At 40.8% G+C, this 23,847-nt stretch overlaps 1 protein-coding gene and 1 long non-coding RNA gene across 3 annotated transcripts in view; one reads left to right on the top strand and one right to left on the bottom strand.

Annotated features, from left to right (window-relative positions):
- Nucleotides 1-23,539, bottom strand: part of LOC108430670 (cysteine-rich motor neuron 1 protein-like) — a 65,451-nt gene extending 41,912 nt beyond the window's left edge. For both annotated transcript variants that reach the window (XM_017703300.2, XM_037541824.1), the window contains exons 1-3: nucleotides 22,827-23,539; nucleotides 15,316-15,477; nucleotides 13,808-13,987 (exon numbers count right to left, since the gene is read on the bottom strand). In XM_017703300.2, coding sequence (XP_017558789.1) covers nucleotides 13,808-13,987; nucleotides 15,316-15,477; nucleotides 22,827-23,148 — 664 coding nt within the window. In that variant the 5' untranslated portion in view covers nucleotides 23,149-23,539. The remainder of the gene's footprint in view (nucleotides 1-13,807; nucleotides 13,988-15,315; nucleotides 15,478-22,826) is intronic.
- LOC108430671 lies at nucleotides 5,745-15,716 on the top strand. Its single transcript, XR_001858095.1, has 2 exons — nucleotides 5,745-5,931; nucleotides 15,328-15,716. It is a non-coding gene; the product is annotated as an uncharacterized LOC108430671 (long non-coding RNA).
- Nucleotides 23,540-23,847: the final 308 nt, after the last annotated feature.

Here is a 23,847-nt window from a genome sequence, read left to right as displayed (position 1 = left end):
TTTAGCAATGATCTAAATTGAAGCTCATGGGCAACGGTTATTGTCATTTAAATGAGCTGGATAGGACGGTGGTTCATAGCAGCCAAATTAATGAGATTATTAGCTGGGTGGAGGGCACAATAAGAAGAGTGAGAGTGGCTATAAAAATTCAATAGCGGATGCATCTGTTTTCTATGTGACAGCATGGGATAATTAGCTAGTCAGTGACTATGGAAGCAATCTTACCACCACAATGGTGGCTATTCTCCAGTGTTTAGCAAACAAAGACACAAAGGCCTCATTTGACATGCTTGATAAATTCAGTCTAACCAAAATTTGCTTGCTCCTGGTAGAATGGCGAGGCACCATGAAATGCCTAGCAACCGGTGGGTCTAGGCAACACACACATAGTTATCCACACACATACAGAGAAAACCACAAGGACTAAAAGAGGTGCGACACGGAAACTAGCTCATTACCACAAAGCAGCCCATTGTAAACAATGCATATATCTGGCACCTCCAACACTCATTCATGAAAGAAAAGCAGCTTTGTAAATGTGTTTTTGCTTTTAGCAAAGGGCACAAGGGCGGCACTCTTCATCCTCTCTCCCTCTTTTTCTTGTGTGTCTCTTGCAGGCAGAGGAGGCTGTGTTGACAAGCCGGGGTTTACTCACGGAAAAAAAACGTGCACAATGTGCACAGTGTTCAGAGACTGACTTTGGACGCTAGTCAGCAAGGAACAAAGCTGTCTCAGTGCAGCTGCTCTTGCGTGGGTTTTTCAGGCTCAAGCCTTCAGGTTTTTACAGTTCACACATGCAGAAAACAAAGGTCTATCAGGTAGTCACATAATGTATGTTTGTGTGAGGTTAGCGGGCTTTCGGCCTACAGATGCCTACAGAGTAAAAGCTTTTGAAATAGACATGTCAGTGCTAAGCTGTTATCTTCAAGATGTTCTAGAGAGATGAAAACAGTATGAATGCTTTGGACAACACCAGAAATATGAATGTGTATGAAGTCCGTAAGGATTTGGGACAAGGGAAGGGCTGTCCCACCCCCTCAAGAAATACAAACCTCAACAGCCACTTGCTCACTTATTGAATGTTTGAGGATGAAAATTATGATGGAATGTTGAACTGGACATGCTGGTTGACTCCATGTGTATGTCTATTGACTGGAGACGCAATGAAGTTCTGGAAGTTTATCTTGGTCTTGTCAGACCATAGGACATGGCTCCAGGAATCCATGTTTATGGACTGCTTGTCTTCAGCAAACTGTTTGCAGGCTTTCTTGTGCTTCAGCTTCAGAAGAGGCTTCCTTCTGGGACAACGGCCATGCAGACCGAGTTGATGCATTGTGCGGTGTATGGTCTGAGCAATGACAGGCTTCAACCTCTGCAGCAATGCTGGCAGCACTCATGTGTATTTTTTAGAAGCCAACCTCTGGATATGACACTGAACACGTAGGCTCAACATCTTTGGTCGACCTTGGCGAGGCCTGTTCTGAGTGCAACCTGTTCTGGAAAACCGTTGTATGACCTCAGCCACTGTGCTATAGCCTTATAGCCTAGGCCATCTTTGTGGAGAGCAACAGTTCTATTTCTCACATCCTCAGAGAGTTCTTTGCCATGAGGTGCCATGTTGAATATCCAGTGGCCAGTATGAGAGAATTGTACCCAAAACACCAAATTTAACAGCCCTGCTCCCCATTCACACCTGGAACCTTATAACTCGTAACAAGTCACATGACACCAGGGAGGGACAACAATACAATTGGGCACAATTTGGACATGTTCACTGTGAGGTGTACTCACTTGTGTTGCCAGCTATTTAGACATTAATGGCTGTGTGTTGAGTTATTTTCAGAGGACAGTAAATCTATACTGCTGTACAAACTGTACACTGACTAAGTTATATCCAAGTTTCATTTCTATAGTGTTGTCCCATGAAAAGATTTGCATATACTGTATTTTATTATTATGATTTATTTAAGGATTTCTACATTGATTAAATAAACTAGGTACTGGACAGTAAATATAAATGCTCGGGTTATTTGAGGACAGGTTCAGAAATGGTTAAGCAAACTTATTGACGGACGCAAAATTCAAACATATTGTCAATGTTAATTTGTATTAATTCTAATGACAGTGTTTTGGAACAAACCAATACTTACTGCCAGATAAATTGCTTTACATTTTCTCACAGCACAGAATTTTTGCACAGCACTGTGCTTATGGGACACACACACACACACACACACACACACACACAGTGTATATATATATATATATATATATATATATATATATATATATATATATATATATATATATATATATATATATATATATATATATATATATATATATATATATATATATATGTAATTCTGTGTGCTTATCTGTTTCTGTTCTGACCCTAATTGATTTTATGTGTGTATGCCAGTTAACTAGTGTGTGTGCGCATGCTTATCTGTGCCTGTTCTGATCCAACACTGTTTCAGAGTGCATCTTGGCATGTGTGTGTGCACACGCATCTGTTTGGGTTCAATGTGGAAAACACACCCTTCCCCTCTTTGTCAGATACGCCGTGCTAAGGGGGACCCAAGCCTTTATTATGCTGAACGCATGAAACAATGCATCTTCTACACAAAAGACCTTTCTACTAGTGTCTGAGAGTCTGCACTTAAGAATCAGCACAGCAAGTCTCTGCTCACTTTTCACTTCACATTTGCAAGTTGTTCAGATGTTCAAAATTTGAAACAAATGTGATAGCTTAAAGATGGTCTGACATCTTAAAGGCATTAAATATGCTTAATCTCTTAAGATCCCAGGTTTATTACATACTAAGGCATATTATTTACTACCTACACAGACTACAATGCAAATTGGCTGAGTTATTCTTAGCCATAGAAGTGTGTAGTAAAACTTTGGACCTGCCAGTGGATCCTGGCCATTTAAGGGGTTAAACTTGGCAGAAAGACTTTAAAACATACACATATGTAAAGCATGTATGCTGCACAATGCTGTGGCAGAAGAGGGACTGGACTGGAACACTCAGGTAGTGGCAGATAATGAAAAACAACCAATCTGTTATGACATCTTGATGCTCACTGGAACTCTACATATAATCTACAGTTACTATCTTAAGACTCAGTAGCTCAGCAGCTACTACTCAGCATGAAATACACCAGTCAAACAGAACATTATGAAAACCTCCTTGTTTCTGTGCTCATTGTTCATTTCATCAGCTCCACTTACTATATTCCATTAGGTCAATATATATTTGGACAGAGACCAGATTTTTCTAATTTTGGTTATGTACATTATAATTTTGAACAAAACAATTCAGATGCAGTTGAAGTTCAAACTTTCAGCTTTAATTCAGTGGGTTGAACAAAATTATTGCATAAAAATGTGAGGAACTAAAGCATTTTTTAAACAATCCCTTCATTGCAGAGGCTCAAAAGTAATTGGACAAATTAAATAATTGTAAATAAAATGTTCATTTCTAATACTTGGTTGAAAACCCTTTGTTGGTAATGACTGCCTGAAGTCTTGAACTCATGGACATTACCAGATGCTGTGTTTCCTCCTTTTTAATGCTCTGCCAGGCCTTTATTGCAGCGGTTTTCAGTTGCTGTTTGTTTGTGGGCCTCTATGTCTGAAGTTTAGTCTTTAACAAATCAAATGCATGCTCAATATGCTCAATTGGGTTGAGATCAGGTGACTGACTTGGCCATTCAAGAAATAAACTCTTGCGTTGCTTTGGCTTTATGTTTTGGGTCATTGTCCATCTGTATTATGAAATGCCGACCAATCAGTTTGGTTGCATTTGGCTGGATTTGAGCACACAGTATGTCTCTGAATACCTCAGAATTCATTTGGCTGCTTCCATCCTGTGTCACGTAATCAATAAACACTAGTGACCCAGTGCCACTGGGAGCCATGCATGCCCAAGCCATCACACTGCCTCTGCCGTGTTTTATAGATGATGTGGTATGCTTTGAATCATGAGCTGTACCACGCCTTCGCCATACTTTTTTCTTTCCATCATTCTGGTAGAGGTTGATCTTTGTTTCATCTGTCCAAAGAGTGTTCTTCCAGAGCTGTGCTGGCTTTTTTAGAGGTTTTTCAGCAAAGTCCAATGTAGCATTTTTATTCTTGAGGCTTATGAGTGGCTTGCACAGTGCAGTGAACCCTCTGTATTTACTTTCATGCAGTCTTCTCTTTACGGTAGATTTGGATATTGATACGCCTACCTCCTGGAGAGTGTTGTTCACTTGGTTGGCTGTTGTGAAGGGGGTCTCTCTTCACCATGGAAATTATTCTGCGATCATCCACCACGGTAGTCTTCTGTGGGCGTCCAGGTCTTTTTGCATTGATGAGTTCACCAGTGCTTTCTTTCTTTCTCAGGATGTACCAAACTGTAGATTTTGCCACTCTTAATATTGTAGCAATTTCTCGGATGGGTTTTTTCTGTTTTTGCAGCTTAAGGATGGCTTGATTCACCTGCATGGAAAGCTCCTTTGACCGCATGTTTTCTTCACAGCAAAATCTTCCAAACGCAAACACCACACCTCAAATCAACTTCAGGCCTTTTATCTGCTTAATTGAGAATGACATAACGAAGGAATTGCCCACACCTGCCCATGAAATAGCCTTTGAGTCAATTCACAGGGTGGCAATTTTAATGTGGATACCCTCAAATGAAAGGTGGAAGTCTGGACTTCATGTCCATTATATAACTATAACGTATGTTTCTGTAAACAGGTAAAAAAAAACCTTAATTTGTGTCCAAATATATATATGGACCTAACTGTAGGTGCACTTCTGTAGAATGTAGTTCTACAATTACAGACCGTCTGTTTTTCTTGCATACTTTGTTAGCCATCTTTTACCCTGTTCTTCAGTGTCAGCGTCCCCATGGACCCTCAAAGAGTAATAATAATAAGTTACATTTATATAGCACCTTTCACAAACCCAACGTCGCTTCACATAGCATGGGAGGAAAAAAAGAGTAGTATTTGGGTGGTGGATCATTCTCAGCACTGCAGTAACACTTACATAGTGGTGGTGTGTTAGTGAGTGTTGTGCTGGTACGAGTGGATCAGACACAGCAGTGCTGCTGGAGTTTTTAAACAGTGTGTCCACTCACTGTCCACTGTTTTAGACACTCCTACCTTGTCAGTCCACCTTGTAGAAGTAAAGTCAGAGACAACAGCTCATCTGCTGCTGCACAGTTTGTGTTGGTCATCCTCTAGTGTTCAAAAACTCCAGCAGCACTGCTGTGTCTGATCCACTTAGACCAGCACAACACAAGTAAACACATCACCACCACATCAGTGTTACTGCAGTGCTGAGAATGATCCACCACCCAAATAGTACCTGCTCTGTGAGGGTCCATGGGGTCCTGACCACTGAAGAACAGGGTAAAAGGAGGCTAACAAAGTATCAGAGAATCAGATGGACTACAGTCTGTAATTGTAGAATTAGAAAATGCAACTATATAGTAAGTGGAGCTGATAAAATGGACAGTGGACGTAGAAACAAGGATGGTCATAATGTTATGCCTGATCGTTGCATTTTCATGAAACCAACATGTAGGTTATATATTTTTGAGGAACTAGATGTGGGTCTATGAACCATTGTATTTTTTTTATAACCAAACCAAAAAAATGTATTTGTATAATAGGGTGCAACTTCAATTCGGCAATTAATTTAGTAGTCGATAGTTGGTGACGTCATTACGCGCTCAGTAGGAACGTTTTGATGATTACTGCTCACTGGAGAGTTAACAGCGTGATGACAGCCTCACGAACAAAATCCTCAAAAGTGTGGGAGCTATACTGAGAAGAAAGGGTGTCAGTTGTGAAATTTGTAAAGCCGAGGGGATGGGAGCTCATTCTCCATGTAGGAGCATCTGAAGAGGATGCATGAAGAAAATTAATCGCGGTAAGATACGCCTCGCCCAAACCGCAGACTAGTTCACTAAATAGTGTGTAAAAATAGCGCATATACCATCAGAAGTGCACTCATTAGTGTAGTGTGTGAAGCACAGACGTGCGTGGTTTGGGATGCGGCGATAGTTGTGCTAGCCTGCTAACGTTAATGTTAAATCCCGTCCTACTTCATGTTTTGAGCCGAGCTGTAACATTTTCTGTTCAGAAATGCTGTTCACTGGAATCGCTAATGGAGCTGAAACAGAGGAGCAAGTTCCTATTATTCAAAGCGACCCTGTTCACTTTCCAGATAACGCTTACAGTTTAAACACCGCGTCGTCGCCTTGACGCCGAGGCCGCCGGTCAAATCCGGCGGACACAGGAGTGCGACTACTAACAGGCCTCTGCTCTCCGCGGGCGTTCAGCTCAGCTCGCTAACGGTTGAGGTAGCTGGACGAAAGGTTACTGTTGAAACGAAGCGTTTACACAAAATCGTTCACATTTAACTGTTCTCAGTGAGTCAAACTGTATTTTGCGTTCGCCATAGACATTCGCCACTTTGCCCGCTGCTCCATCAGAGCGCGTCAGCTGGGAATATCTGCTCTCAGAGGAGAGCAAGTCTGTCACAAGTGCACGGAGAGATACCGACTTTCCTCCGTTTCACTAAAGACCTGTGACTAGACTTTATCTGGAGCAGAGTGTAGACAGACAGCAGAATGCACAGACTGCACTGTTTAAAATTAAAAATTAGATTAATATTTTATTTACTTGATAAAAAATCATTTTGTTGTGTTATATTTTATTGCTGCTACTTTGCACATCCTTGGTTATGAATTCTGACAGGAAAAATATATTGGAGTTTTATTGATCTTTTGTATTAGCAGGAAACGTAATTAAAATAGTGAATTCTTGAATGTTATTTATCTTTGTCTTTGTTGTTAGTTAGCAAATGCATAAAATTGCCTCAATCTGAATTTAAAAGCTAATACCTACATAAAAGTTACTTGGAAATGTAGCGATTCACAATCTGAGTAATCGTTTATTCGTTTCAGCATTCGATAGATTATTTGACGATCAAATTAGTCGTTTGTTGCAGCCTTATTTGTATATAAACCGGTCTTTCTCCTCTTCTGTGCCTGCGCTGGTGTCTTCTGCTATTTTTCCCCAAAAGATTATGGAATATGTAAGGCAATGAAGGATGCATTTATACTGCCTTCAAAAAACTGCTAAATGGAGGGAGCTCAGTAGGCAAACATTATTTCGGGTGGCTTCCTTCCTCAGAATACTGTCTGCGTAAACAGCTGTTATGTTTCAGACACAAACTTGCATTCAAGCAAGTGAATGATCACCTTTTGTCATTAAATCTTTGCCAGTATAATGTTAATTCCGCAGATCTAAACATCAATCCAGACTTTCTTCTTGAGTTGTGCGTGTGATGTTAATACATAAATCCAACCCAACGCGTGTGACTTTTAAATTATTATTTTTGGCTTTACAGAGCACAAACAACACAATTATTTTCTCCACACTCAATCAATTAAAAACTTTAACAAAAATTATGTAGGTATAACGGTTGTAATCAAAGCCATCATGGTATTATAAATACATTTACTAGCCTTAAAACCAACCTCTAAAATATACTGAGCATGACTTAGAGTGCATTAAAGAGCAAAGAGGCAAAGTTTCTTGTGATGACTACTCCAGAGCGCACAAGCTTAATCTTTCTTTTGCTCTCTCTAGGTCTATAATAGAGGTAATGATGAGAAAATGGGAGGCACCTTTAGCTCTTCCATGCTCTGGAGAGTGAGAACAAAAGTGAATGAGAAAGACAGAGAGAGACTGAGAGAAGGGGAACAGTCAGTGCTCTCCAGACGCACACATAATGTGGCCTGTGCTGTGGGCAGACAACACATAAACCCAAGGGTGAAGGCCACATTGTACTTTTGCCAGCCAGCAGTGGTCTGAACACCAAAGCAATAGCCGTACCACAAAGAGGCACCAACCATGTAGAACTAATGAAGAGTATAGGACTGAGAGAGAGAGAGAGAGAGAGACAGTTACAGGTGGGCCAAGTCAGTGGTAGAGCTTGTTGCTGTGCCAAATTTAAAGCATGGCATCATCATGCCATCATTTGAGCACTGCAGCTGAGCCTTACCCTATATTCTTTATTCCAGACGTATGCGAAAGTTTAATCGCCTCTTCTACAGGGAGCACACTTCAATTTAGCATAACTCAAACTTTTGCATACTCCACATGCTACTTAAAGGGTCTCAAAGATCTCAATACACTGGAAAAAATGTATATCAGCATATGGAATTTAAATTGGTTTATTGTGTTTCTATTCTGCCCAATTATAAATTTAAGAATAGTATTTTTCAACCACATGCCTTCTTCACATAAATCCGACAAACATCTCTCATTTACGATCTGATATGACAAGAAAGCATGTAAAGTAAAAGCATCTGCTGTTTTAGTTGCTGTGTATCCTGTATAGATAGGTGACCAATTAAAAGAAACAGATCTGAACACAGAGTGGAGAAACATATTGAGTGCAGGCACCTTTAGACATACATGCTGTACAGTTCAATACACTTAAGCAATAAACATCCATGCTTTGTTAAAAATGTACAAAAGTGTTGAGCAGGCCCAGCTGACCTCAATTTTGGCTCAAGATTGCTGGAGGAAAATAAATAAGCAATTTTGAAAGAGAGTTTGCTAATGGGGCATGGATGGCAGGAGCTTCAGTCACAAAGACTGGCCAGGGTTTCAGTCACTAATGTCACAAAAACACAGATTTATTGACCATGATGCACATGCACTAGTGTAATTTGTATGAAAAAAAGAACTACTCTTCCTAAAGTGTTTGAGAATGTCAAAACAGGATGTGATCAGACTGTGTCAACAAAAGCAGTTCATCCACAACTACACAAACAGGAATATTCTAGTAGGGTTGCAGTAGATAAACCCCTCATTGTAACAAGAATGCCAGTTTGAGAATTCAGTGGTGCAAAACCAAGAAGTACTGGTTTACAGAGATGTGTAAGAAATTGGTCAGATGAGTCATTCTTCACCATTTTCTCCACAAGTGGGCAAGTGCATATGTAGGATACATCAAGAGAATGATACAAGCCTGAATGATTGACCCCTACAGTGAGCTGGCCAATTTTCTTAAAATATTGCAATATTGAGTATAAGTGGCTTTTTTTCATATAATGTGTGAAAGTACTTGTTGCTCTAAAGTTATGCTGCTCATAAAAGGTAAATTGTGAAGGCACTGTTGAAAAAGTTCCCAGCTATAGGAGAAGAAAACAAAACCAGAAAGCCTAAACTAAAATAGTGTTATTCATACATCCATAATTTGTCAATTAAAAGTGAACTAAAACAGGCAAAAGTTTTTTTTCCTTGTAACATTTTTAACCATCTAATCTGAGTCAACTTCAGATTAACAGTGATAAGCAGAAACATAAATGCATATTAGAAGTACATTAGAATGACCTTGACTGAACTTTGTGACAACTTATGTGCCTATGTTAAAAATAAAGTGTTATATACACTATCCCCGTGACCCTGACGGAGAAGCGGCTTAGAAAATGGATGGATGGATGGATGGATATATACACTATAACAGATCACAGCTATTTTGTCATCACAACAGATGACAAAATAGCTTTAAAGTGTGGAGAAACGTTTTTACTGTGTTCATGAGATGCTTTAGATGGGTTGCACAGCGGCAGCTGGTTTTGTCTGTTATAATCCAGAGAAAATCCTAATTTGAATATTTTAATCTGATTACCATGATTGTGCAGGATAAATGAATGATTATTTAAAATTTTCATTTGTAATTGAGCCAACAAGTACAGCCCATTGGGTGAATTTGTTTTCATTTTGAGGGGTGGTGATTTGGTAGACAGTGAAGTATTTGTCAGCCAATCATGGCTGCGGTTCATTAATATAAATGACTGAACACGTTACACCCACTAAAATGGTCTGTGTGACTGAGGGAGGCAGAGAGGCACTGTGAAATGGAGCAGAACATGTTTAAGAAGATGCTTGGAATTAGTAGGAATGAAAACAGCTGAACTGGAGCCAAAGCCAGCTATCTCTGACACCTTTTCCCCTTTAAAGTGAAGCCAAATGCAGTGGTACCTCAGGGATGCCAAGTTGTTACCAATCATTAACCTGTGAAAATTGAGAGCACATGCAACTGCAGCATCACTATTAGTAACTGGAGGATAAAATATGCTTCCACCAATTGCCAGCTTTAAATCACTTGGCTCTTAGCAGACAGCACGCCTCACGTCTGCAAACTGTGTGCAATCTTAAAATTAGTCAGTCTGAGATTCCTGCCAAAACAAGACGGTGTGTGTATGTGTACATTAAAACGAATGCTGAAAAAAAGCCTACTCACACTCAACAAGCCAGCAACAAGGTCTGCTTTCATGTTCCACTGTGTGAGAAGAGGCCATTGAGTTGCTGTATGCATGACTGACAGAAGCCAGGATTCCCTACAAGTCGTTACACACTTCAGAGAACGTGTTTCAATTGATTTCTTGTGCTCACTAAATATGAGAACATTCAATGCCCATAAAACTTGTTCATGCCTTATGCTGCCTCTTTGGTTCCTGTCAATGTGCAAAATTTTGGTAACACATATCTACCCGTAAAGTACACTGCAAAAGTCAGAGATCACCCTTGATGTTTTGTTTTGTGTTTGTCTTTTGTTTAACATTGTGTTTTTGTCCAGTCAAACTGGCCATTCAGTACAAGCTCTTCAATTTTCAGCAGAAAACAAAGTTAACAGAAAATTTCACAGAAGCTTTAAAAACTAAATGCATCATCACACCACATTCAGGATGTAGTGTGTCCACCTGGCCTTTTTTTGAAAGACATTCAGATGTTCTTTTTCTGAATCTTTTTATTCCATTTAGTAGAATCACAAACGTATTACTTTGTTCAAGTTAAACAGCAAAAGATGTGCATCTGCATCAACCCCTTGCCCTTTGACCTTAACCCACCCACTCGACTTTCAGTTTTTTAAAGAAATCTACCAGGATATTTTTTCACACCTCCAAAGTTCAGTCTTAGAAGTTGTTTGCTCTTTCTGCCTCTCGAGATCCAAGAAATCCTAAACACATTCAATGTGTCAGTCCATTGTTCTGATATAAAAAGTGGCTAATTTATTTCATTTGCAAGTTTTCTTTTCCCAGTAACAGCTTCTTGACAGCTGCACATCCTTACAGACTCCTAGAGTCTGAATTGTCTTCTCACAGTGGAAGGATGGACAGAAACACCTGTGTATTTTTTAGATCTGAAGCAAGAGGGCTTTGATTTTCTCTTTTCAAACATGAAAGCTTTTAAGTAAGCTGTTTTTGATGGTGACAGTTTTGGTGGACTACCACGTCTTGATTGTTAAGGAGTCCCATTTTTAGAATTCCAGTTTTGAAAAATCCTGTTTTTATTCACTTATATTCCTCTAACTTTCCCCTCTCTATGCAAGCAGATTATCTTCTAACCTAAGAAATATCTCCTGAATAATTAATAACTTGTGCAAATGGACATTTTGACAGGAACCTAAATAATTGAAGGGTGGTCTCTAACTTTTGCACATTACTTTATGTAAACAAACACACACTAAAAGTCACCTTTCCATTGGATGTCTGAAAAATGTTGTTTACTCTCTTTAATGGTGGATTTCTTGGATGTGTCTTGCATTTTTGAGAAGTGTTTTTCATGGTGGACTGCATATTTCATTATGACAGGGGGATGTAATGAGTCTTACTGCTGCCTCAAACAATATGAATTCTGTTTCTCAGTCCTTAGAGATTTATTATAGCAACTGTTCTTTACAAATATCAAAAATATACAGCCAAGAGACTGTAATTGCTCCTACGACCCACTGCTTACTAAGCTAAACATGTCATTATGGTACACTGTCAGTTGCATTAAGCCTTACTATGTAACAGGTCAATATCAACAACATTGATTACAATTATGACTACAGTCTAAAAAGAAAGCAAAAGGCAAAAAAGGGTGCTGAGAGCATAAAACACATTCTAGCTACCTAAACAAATGATGTGATGACAGTGAACAAATCAGACAAACTTTGCCTACTGCAATAAAGCCTGACATTTGCAGCAAAGTACAAGGAATTTATGCTTTCCATGTCCAATTGAACCACTTCCCTCTGACACAGTATACACTGACATACAGTAAGAGCATATAGTAGGTCATTATAATGGACCTTATGTGCCTTAGCCAACAAAGAGTCATGAAACTAGAACACCTCTCAAGCATAGTTCCATTCAGAAATGCTATTCGTGACTGAGGAAAAGGGGCTCTACTGCATTTATATCCACAGTTTGAGCCTTCATCACTTCATCATCTCCGCTGTCAATCACTCACAGCTTCCTGACCACAAGTATAAGATCCTGCCAATAGACATACACCACTCTTACTGCTATTTGGACAGCCTCAGTACAGTTTGGACTTGTTCTTGGTCCACGTGGTTGTGTGCAGTGTGTGGTTTTCCGTTTCATTTGATGGAACTGCTTTGCAAAGCCTGGTTGAGTGTTGGCACATTGCATTGCTGGGAGATTTACTTTGGCCTCATGCTTTGCACTCCATTCTGCAGCACTGAACTCAACCAGGCGTCACTGAGATTTTGGTGGAGCAGCATGAAAAATATGCAGTGACGCAAAGATGGCTGAAACAACATCCCAGCGTGGTTGGGTTACAGTCAACAGCATCTTTTCAATTTGTGCCTTTCAGTATGAGCTGCTTGTTAATTATATTTCTTTGCACTTAACATCTTGTCTAAGCAGTGTTGCGCTTGTCCATACTCATAAGTTCTTCATGTAATTTGCATTCACAAATTAATGCAGAATCCTCACAATATTTGCAAAACTTTGTCCCATTTCTGTAATATACATATAAAGTATTATCACAATTATTGTAAGTGTTCTACTTTTGAGCTTCATACTGGGAAGCCATGAATAATCTAGAGATCACACTTGGCAATGCATTTCAGCTGAAGACAAGGCAAACCAATTCCTGACCATTTTCCATTAAGCAGTATGAAAAAACAAAGTAATAATGCAATATTGTCGTAGCCCTTAAAAGACCCACTTTTCCACCATAAAACTATATTTGTTTATGCAATGTTATGAATGACTTTTTACTATGTTGACTGTTGCAAAGAACACTAAATGCTAGTTTTAAAATTGTTCAGACAGCTAATGTATTTGTGAATAGACTACGCCAAATATTGGATGTCAGTTTGCCTGGATGCCCTGTGATGGACTGGCAACCTGTCCATGGTGTTTTCTGCCATCCACCCAATGAGCGCTGGGATAGGCTCCAGCACCCCCGGGACCCAGGAGGATAAGCGGGTTAGATGATGAGTGAGTTAGTGAGTGAATGAATGAGTTTGCGTGGGCGGGAGCAGGCCAAAACGTTTCCGTTGCGAGCAGGAGTGGAATAAAAGATTCATATTTTTTGCGGGAGCAGGATGAAATCTTGTGGAAATGGACTGAAGCAGGACTGAAAACATTACTGCGTAGACCTCTACCCTGTTCCTCAAAAAAACTAAAAAAAAAAAAAGGAAAAACTGCTGCAAAGTCATTTTAGTGCTCAAAAACAACAATAATAACAATAATAAAAAGAAAGAGCATTTTTGTCTCTTTAATTCCTAATGAATATAATTCATGAACAAAGGGACCTAATCTTAGACTGTGATACTTGATAACTATGTGTGTTCAAACAGCACTAATGGATGATCTCCATCTTTACTGTACAACCATTACCTCACACTCCATTACACAAATATAGAACATTCATGTGTGGTCATACTTTGCTTATCTTGGTGTTAACAATAGATCTGTGCAAGTTACCTGCTGCTTGCTGGCACTGGCTGCGGTTGGCATAGGTGAAGTAGGGGTGGCAGCTCTGGGAGGTGCACTCGCAGCCCTTTGTGGTCAGGTTACAGCCGGAGAACACGCAGACTGGGTTAGCAGGACCCACAAACCTCTCCCTGTGCCTCTCTCTGTGCTCCTGCTCATGCCGCCGAGCCTCTGAGAGTGAAAAAGAGTCAGATATGAAGACAATGAGGCAACTGCCATTTATTCTGTAGGTCAGGGGTACCCATCCCTTTTCTTGGAGATTCCTGTTCCTATAGGCTACTTCAGCACTAAACTAACACATCTGACTGTAATGCTCAAACAAAACGTGAAGTGTTTCACCACAGATAACAGATAACTCACAGATAACTATTACATGAAATGGCTATGAATATGCTGGGTGTTGTGAGGCAAAATAGTTGTAAATCCAAACAAAAAGTTTATCTGTTATTCCAATAGTACATATACAAAACTAAAGACCTGTAGGATGTGTTATTTTTGATTAAAAAAAAAAAAAAGGTTAGGTTAGGTCTGGTCCTGAAGACTCCTAACTCCTTGTCCCCATAACCACCACTGTAAAGAATTTCTTAAAAGGTGATGTAGGACATCAAAATATCCTGTCCACAGTTTTAGCTACCTATAAAGATGTGCTAAGGTAGGACATTTCAACAGGTGAGAACACCCTCTCTTTTAGGTGAACATAGGCAGCTGATTCACAGATAAGCAGTTAAGACAAGAACAAATGGGTAGATCTTATGACACTGTAGCTAAAAATCACAGGACCCTCCCATCTGGATCTTCTTGGAGCATTCAGAATGCCCATCACTAGCGGCTGCAGCCTGTAATCCCTCCTCCATCACAGTTGTCCCAGAAGGCACCCCTTTTTTTCATCTGATTGGTCAGCAGTAAACAAATGCTCATGATGTACTTTTATGAACACTTCAAATTGAACTTCTTTTAACTCTAGCTAAACTCCTGTTTAGCACTAAACAGGCATGCAGGTCACATACGTGAGCATGCAGGGCACTCAGCATGCAGAACCAATGTGCACAATGCATTTCTCCTATTGAAAACAAGTGCCTCATTCCTCAAACTACATGTAGAGTGTGAACTCACTATAGCTATGATTTTAATGTAGTCAACAAGCAATGGAAGTTTGTTAGCACTAGGCAAACTGCATTCTTAAATTCCCCATACTTGTCTCAAACCAGACAAAAGTATGGACAAACTTCAAGAAGTCTGATACTACAGTTTTCAACTATATGACAAACTTTTGTTGATTTTGATAGATAACAATATGCTCACTACACTATTTCACTACGTTTCAGGTATTTTCAAGTATTTGATGATCTATGTTTGTGTTAAGAGGAAAACCTTTACTTTAAACTCTATAGGGCAGTATTTTCCATGAGACCTTGATATAATGGTAACCATCCCAGATACCCCTATGACTGTACACCATTCTTTTAAAAATCTTCAAACCATTTTCTAATCACCCTCACCTGTCTTTACAGCACGGCCACACAACTCTTTATTCAGGTAACTGAACGTCTTGATGCAGGAGCGCACGGAGTCGCACACACACTCTCCGCTCACACGGTCGCACCCGCTCACCAGGGGGCAATGCACATCCTCTGCACCAGCATCCGCAGTGTTGAGGAGCCCTGTGGAAAAAGACAACAGTGTTACCACGGAGCTTCGGATTAGTTTGTTTGATTCGTTTAGGCAGGGTCTTGGCTGTCTGTATGATTTGTTTGCTTTCGTTACACAGTATGGGGCCCTCTTGCTCACTCTCTGTTCCGGAGCTTTGTGCCTACTTGAACTATGTCATGCCTAGCAATTGCTGTCTCTGTGATAGTGTCCTGAGGACAGGGACAAATATTAAAGATTTCTATGAAGTAAAGAGATGCATTTTGAGGGTCTTTCCTTTGTGCTTACTCTCTGCCTACATCCTTCTCACACGAACTCTCTCTGTGGGTTGAATAAGATGAGGCAATTCACATCAGCATCTGATTCCTCCCTCAGCCCTTAAGCTCCCCTGCGTAGACCCCCCAGAGGTGGCAGAGGCTGTGCCTGCATGCAAATAAACAGAACCAGACTGCAATCTACAGCCTCTCTCCTCTCCTAGGGCTTGGCTCTCAAAACCCTTACCAAACAACACAACACAAAAGAACCCTGACTGCATGTCAGCAGCATATTGGCTCTGGTGCCTTGAACTTAATTGGGGGAACTTCTGAAGCTCTCTGCGAGTTCTGGTGAGCATTACCCTTTAACACAGATCTGTGGCTAGTTTACGTAGGAAAAGCTGGCCTTTGATCAGTTTTTGTTTTTTTCTTTTTAATGTATAGCGTGTTTACACTTTCAGTAGAGAATAAGCATTTGAGACATGCAACAGAACCAAAAAAAACCTCCTAAATTCATGACTTCATGACATCACTTTAATTTTGAGTTTCTCAACAAGTAGGTATTATTAATCAAAGCAACCTGCAGTTTGCTCGGCTATGATATATCACAGTTTTTAGGTGAGCGTACTTGGAGTTAGTTGAGATGTCCCATAAAAAGCCAGGAGTCATCATCAAGCTAGTTGTTATTTGATCATTAATGGTTCTAATACATTTGTTTTGAAATGTTAAGTTTTTATGCTTGTGAACCTGTGAATGAAGTCAAAAATCGTATCAAAGATTAAATCCTCTATGGAGACTTTCAAAGTGCCCTTAAAGGCCACATTTCCCAAGCAAGAAGAAAACTTTAAACAGTGAACCATGGGTGGTAAAGCAACCGCATTCAGGACAGAAAGAGCGCACAGTCAAGCCTAGGGCCCATGTATTTACGCTCCTGGCTCTGAAACCTCAGCTTGTGGACAAACGCATGTCTATTGAGCAGGAGACTGCGGCACTCCTCAGACAGACAGGTTGGCAGACTGAGCACAAGCGCGCTTTTCAACCTAACCGTCACCCGGCCTCACCAGAACTTTCCCTCTTATTTCCTGTCACCTCAAAATGATCCGAGCCTCTAACGTTTTTCCATACAGATCTTTCCTGCAAGGGTGTTTTTCATATTTTCACACAGACCCTGGTGGTTTCGTACAGTGGGGTGGTCACAAAGTAGGGGTTGTTCGAAGTTGCTTGGAGTCTGCTCTTTGAGACTGCTTTGTCTTCATGTTCAGTTTTGCAATGGAAATCCTGGTTCTTCGCACGTCTGCCTCGATTATATCATGAAACCATATGGAGACCCATATTCAGCAATAAATATAGCATTGAACTGGTTATTATTTCACTCACGTTAGTAGTATAAAGAAATTTGAAGCATGAGTAATGTAAAACATATCCAATATTTTTTATGTATGGTAGGCCTGTCACAATTAATATATAATCACTTAATCACAGTTATTTGAGATTATCTCAGTTATTTAAGATGACTACAGTCTTTTTCCAAGGTTGTTAAGATTTTACAGAAATATTTGCTGCAACGAACAAAATGTTAGTTGGGTGTGTTGAGTTGAGACAAATAAATGCAAATAAAAGTAAGCAATAAATGCATTCACTGAGACATCATAGGACTGATGAGATTAAAAAGTTCTAACCCTGTTCTAACCAGTTACTTAACATTTTTAGAGGGCAGTGCTCATGAATGCTTGTCTGTTTGCTAGCTCAGCAGCTAATAGTAATGCTTTTAGCACGTACACTGGCTTATATTGGCACTCTTGTGAAAAATTTAGCTTTGCGCAACAACAGTTTTTGTGACAAAATCATTATTTGCAATTAGTTATATGACAATTAACCATTGGCTAAAATTTGTCCATCTAATGGATCTAATGTCCAGGTCTATGAAATGCAGAACTTGAGACTACCTTCTCCTGGAATCCACTGAAAGACACAAATGTAGACATTTTAGTGCAGTAGCCCAGCATTGCTGAAATGTTCTGCTCTACTGTAAAGCACACTAAATACATCATTATATATTGATTAGAATGATCAGTTAAACCTAAAAGTCTCTATGATGTCAAAAATGTTTTTAAATAATTAATTGCTGATATGAATATTATTCCAATATCATCATTCATCCCTAATTAAAGTCTCAGGTTTGGATAAATGTTGGTCTTAAGTCAGTATTAAACATGAACTACCCAGAATATCTCAGAGACTACATGTCTTGGCATCCAAACTCTAAGATGAGGCATCTGACCTCAGAGGTCAGTTTCTGGCTGATAGCATTGCTAAAGAGGAAGTCTTTGAAACGTTAGATAACGCCTGAGAGAAGAGATCTGGACAGGCACTTCCCACAAGCAGGAGAAGTGGTCACTGCTTCCTAAATCACTGAAATGGAACATGGGAAGGTATGCTAAGTGCACTGGTAAGAGCCTATGTCCAGAAAGGATGTGGTAATATTCAAGATATTACATAGTAAAACATGAGAATTAGATTTATATACATTATTCTTGCCATATGGCATATCTTGGTCTATAAATTTATAGTCTAAAAAGGGCCATATGAATGTTAGAATAAATCATTTAAGTGTAGACCCTGCAAGTGAAGTCTTGAATTACAGTAGCTGATCAATGTGACAGAGAAAACAAGCAAAATGGAAAATTAAGTCAAAACAAGTTGTTTTACATGTACAAATGCAAATAAAGTGGGAAAATGTAGGACATCATCCTATAATTTCATTATGAGAGCACCTTTAACTTCCATATCACTATTAGATTACCCAATTAATCAGCTGAATACAAATGACTTCATTTATTTAATTAGCTGAGAGAGAAGTGGGATTATTAATGGATCCTATCATACATAATGCATGAACATGATGATGATTCAGCTGCTTGCAATCAGACAGAGGATGGTGATTATACACCTCATCAAGCTTTCCTCATCAGGCTTTAACATCCTAAAATGCTAATGTCACCTGTACAACCTGGAGTGAAAGGTTATTTCCTACCTCCCCACAGTCCCTCCCGACACACATACGCAAACACACACACACACACGCGCGCGCGCACTGACCACCCAGAGAATAAGCCTTTCACTCGGCTGGATCAGAAAAGCCAAAACAAGCGGAAGCGCTTTCACAGAAACTCCTGATTCGCAGCTCAATCACTTTCAAATTCACTGCCTCTCAGAAAATCTTAGATCAGAGAAACAGAGAGAGAGAACTAAGAAAAGTTTATTCAGGAGCAAGTGTATTCGGCGTTGATCCAGCCCCCCATTCAGCGCCACAGGGGACCCCATCAACTTGCAGCCCGTCTCAGCTCAATCACAGAAGCCATTAACTCTTTGCCTAATTCAAAGCAGCTAATTTGCCAAGGGCACACTAGGTCCAAGTCAGGATTAACCTCCAGCCCTCCACTTGTAAACAGAACTCAATCAAGAGCACTGTCCCCTGAGATGAACACGAGCTGCTCCCCCCAAAGAGAAGTGAGGGTCATTTAGCTACAAAACCTCTCACCTTTGTGAGGTTAGGTTACAAGCAGTCTTTTTGTTTAGGTTGAAGTCCACGAGAAAATCCAGTTACAAATAACACTCAGAGGACATCACAATGCTGTTGGCTTCTTCAAGGAAGCCAGATCCAAACACACATGCACTAAGCACAAATTTGTGTTAGTGGCGGCCTGGGTTGTTTGAAAGTCACTGTCCACCAGCTCTAACTAGGAAACAAACAAAGTATTATTAATCAAATATATTTCTAACGTTCAGCCTCTAGCTATCATTTACACTTACACAGAATGCCAAGAAGGGGGGCAGTCATGGGCTGGAGGTTAGGGAGCTGGTCCTGTAACCAGAAGGTTGCCAGTTCGATCCCCAGAACCAACAGCACATGACTGAGGTGTCCTTGAGCAAGACACCTAACTCCCAACTGCTCCCCGGGTGCTGCAGATTGGGCTGTCCACCGCTCCAGGCAAGTGTGTGTGTGTGTGTGTGTGTGCTCACTAAAGTGTATGTGAGGTTTCACTTCAGGGATGGATTAAATGCGGATGTGAAATTTCCCCATTTGTGGGACTAATAAGGGTCTTTTAATCTTAAGGGCCGTGATTGGTTAGGAAGATCACACATACAAAAAAACTGGGATCTATTTGCATATAACAGCCTACTGTAGCCTTTCAGTATTGCAATTCTAACCATTTAACAAAGGATTTATTACACAGCCCGCCTGTAAACCCATAAATTTTAGTCAGTTTGGCTATTCACGTGTGTGTAAGGGCCTATATTGTAGAAATAAAAATTTCAAAGCTCCTGTAAATAAAGGATTTTCAAGTTAAGTGTAAAAATTGTCAGTTTCAAAACCATCACTACCCTGTCCATACATGGAAACCACGCTGAAAAAAACAGCTGGTTTTGAATGTATTGTTTCTATAATGTTATGAGAACTGACTCGTTTACACTGATCCACTTATTCAGCCTACAGGAGTCTATCTCCGTCCATTCATACAGAAGGGAGTTTCAGCCCAGACAGGACAATCAATCAGAACAGAGCTCATTTCTCCTGTATCAGTCTTAAATACACGTCAACAGAAACAGCCTGTTTAATTCTAAGGGATGAAGCGAGATTGGAAAAAAATAGTCATATTATTTGTGACTATTTTTGATACATAGAAGTGTAACTCAATAGAAAAAAATAAAACACAAGAAAAGTGTAGGATATGGCCCCCTTAAATATCAGAAGTAATTTCTTTTTCACAAATACAGGGTATGCACACAATGTACACTACTGGATGTACTGTGTGTGTTTTTTGACCAGTGACACCACAGCAAAATCCTGATACTTGTAAAGTGCCAGAAGAGTAAAACTGTTTCTGATTGTAGCTTAGATCAGTGTTTCCCAACATCAGTCTTGTCTAGTCACTCATGTTGCATCCATCTCCTAACTACCAAGCCCTATAAAGCTCATTCAGATCGAAGTAAACCAATCATAGCACATCATTGTTACCTGTAGGCTGTATTCTCTATCATTTGAGCATTATTGGACTGTCACGAGAACAGATGTTGTGTATGTAGACTTCAAATGTACCCTGGAGACATGTTGGCCTTCTCCTTTTCTGAATTTTTGTATGTAGTTATGCATACCAAGAATTTCACAGGCTGAACAGTCAAATATGGAGTTTTCATTGTGCTCGGGGTGTTTGGGGCTTAGTGAAGGGTCAGCTGGCTAATCTGTTTGACCTACTGCACCCATATAAGCTGTACAGCAACAACTTTAAGTGTCAGAATAGTGTCAGACTGGTGTAATGATGCTTTGCCCAGGCAGGTCAGGGCTGTAAACCAGCGTAGTGCATGTCTGCTCTTTGTCCATTGTGTTGTGCCTGAGTTGTGCTGCTAGGAAAGTACTATGTGGTGAACTGGCAACTGATCTTCACTAGCAACCAAGAATAACAGAAACAGTTCTCAGTTACGCTGAAATAATTGTTATTGCTACAATAATTCACATTACTTTTACTTTCCATACTTAGGTTCATTTAAAAGCAAGGGTTTTTGTACTTTAGCTTAAGCAAAATTAGAAACAGAGGACGTTCACGTTCACTCAAACAATATTTTATAATAGGCGTTACTACTTTCACTGAAATGCAGGACTTGTGTGCTTTGGTCAAACTGGGAAAACTAAAATCTGTAGATTCATCCCGGACATACAGTTGGGAAACACTAGATTAACCCAACTATGATGAGCGAAATGATTCTGTCGGAGTGTTCACTCAACTGTATAAACCTGAAGTCTATCAGCATTTTCTTCTTCGCACCGCCTGTCAGAATAATGGGTACTTAAAGCTGGTCACAGAAGAAGTTAACCAGTCTCAAACACACACTGGAGAGAGAGTCCTGAGCTCAGCTGGCTCAGGCCCACAAGAGATGAGCCAACAGAGTGACAGAGCCAATTCCAGTATTATTATCAACAATTGGGATTAACCCCCAACGCACAATCACATCTTTAGTGTTGCATAAAGTGTCTTAAGTAAAAGTTTCCCTTAAGAGAGCAGAAAGTGAGGTAAAGTTCACCAAGTTACACAAAAAGACGTTGCTCTCCTTTTTCTTACAATAATTCACATAAGTTACCTCAAGCGTGCAAGTGTAGTAGCTAGTAAAACCTGCATTAAAAACCTGCTTTCCTCGGGTTTTCCAGAGAATAACAGACGGGACGATGATAATGACGACCTCTACACCGAGGACTTAAACAACCGAAGGCAGAGTATTATAAAAATTAAGCATTTAGTGTCGTTCATTTACATTTACTGCCTTAAAAGTCGTTAGTCCGTAAGCTAACCGTCTCGTGGCTCGTGCACAAATCGTTCTTTTGAGCTGATTCATTTCAGTCACAAATCCAACTGAAGTATTTATAGAATCCGTGCGACATGCGGAGAGACTCTGATAAACTTTTTTTTATTTGGACCTCATAAAAGTACGAACTTCCACACTGTAACGTTGAGCTGCTAACATCTTCTAGAGAGGAGAATAAGCGACATGAGAGTCTGAACTGAACGTCATGGAGGAGATGAGAGTAATGTTGACTTATGAATCAATGAATCGTTGGATCTGACATTCGATTCAATTGAACTAAACTCAGTTACTTCGAATCAGTTCGAAGGAATCGGTTGATTGAATGAAATACTTTCCATCACTGCCCCATAGCAACAATGGAACTTTAAATTAAACACTGGTGTTCCGACAGGTCGGTGAGCCTTAAAGGCTTTGCCTTAGTTATTTAAAAACATGTTTTAGAAACTTTGTAGCCTATGCTTTCCTTGGGTGAGGGAAACCCAACTAACTCTTAAAGCAGTGGTGGGGTGGGGAACTCCAGATTCCTGCACAGTTCGGTGATTTTCCTCAAGCACACCTGATTCAACACATCTTTTTAATACGAGGCTGAAGTTGGCTTCCTATTCGCCAGCTCCTCGGGTCTGAAGTGCCAGAATGGTAAGAAAAGGTGGAACAGGAAAATTCAAAGCAAGAAGCTGGACATCACCCAACTGTGCTTCCCTCCCCATGTCTTACAGGTCTTGCAGGATCCTTCAGCTCCTCACACTCACCTTTACACGCTCCGATCTCGGGGATGTTTACGGCTCCGGTGCGGTTGAGCGCGGCGCACGTGAGTCCCAAGCCGCAGTAGCCCAGTGTCCAGTCTCTCCCCCCGCACAGCTCCAGCTCGAGGCGCGTGCACTGAGGCGCGCAGCAGCCGCACGGGTCGCGGGAAAGCGCGCGGCCGTCCTCACAGGCGCGCGCTCCTGCCGTTGTCGCCACCGCGCTCGGGCACGTGCGACGCGCGCACGGCGTGCACTCGTAGGCCGCGAGCACGCGTAGCAGCGCGGGGAAGTGCAGCAGCAGCAGGGCGAGCAGAGGCTCGTGATGCATGTTTCACGAAGAGGAGGAGAGGTCAGAAACGACTGAACACGCACTCAGTTCACACGCGCGCTCTGCAGTGGCAGTGTGGAGAGCAGTGGGAGACCTCCCTCAGAAAGTCCAAGTTTCTCCAAAGGTTCCAGAGTTTCCAAGTTAAACACGAGCTGCAAGAAGTGGATCTCGACGCGGGAAGGTGGCACAAGATGCTAGGTGGACATCTGGCCCTTCCTCAGGCTGCAGCTGTTTTAGAAAGAGAGACGTTGCCTCTGAAGTTTGTCTAACGCTTGAAGAACGCTCGCCAGAGTCGCTCCTCTTTGGTGCTGTGGGTAAGCTGCGTGTCGGATGCTGGACCGCGCTGTGTCACCGACTCTGCAGCGCTGGGATGCAATCTGATACTCACACTGACATTAGGGGGATATAGAGGTGGGAGGCGCCCCCTCCTCTTGACTGACGTAGCCACCGTCCAATCCGGAGTGGCGAAGAGAGGGCGTACTTGGGCCAGCGAGCCGAGGTGGAAGAGCGAAGAGGAGCCCGCTTGTCTTCCCACAGGGAAATCGTATATCACAAACTATGGACTTTAAATATATGACATATATTAGCACATATAGATTCCCCTTATACTCAACTTATATTAGTGACATATGGACATATGTGTTGCATATATGAAGTGGCCAATTTCAAATATGGGACATATTTCAGTCACATATCACC

This window comes from Pygocentrus nattereri, chromosome 10, assembly GCF_015220715.1.
Source record: "Pygocentrus nattereri isolate fPygNat1 chromosome 10, fPygNat1.pri, whole genome shotgun sequence".
NCBI classification, from domain to species: domain Eukaryota; kingdom Metazoa; phylum Chordata; class Actinopteri; order Characiformes; family Serrasalmidae; genus Pygocentrus; species Pygocentrus nattereri.
Note: the sequence above shows the minus strand (reverse complement) of the source record. Positions and strands in the feature narration are given on the sequence as shown.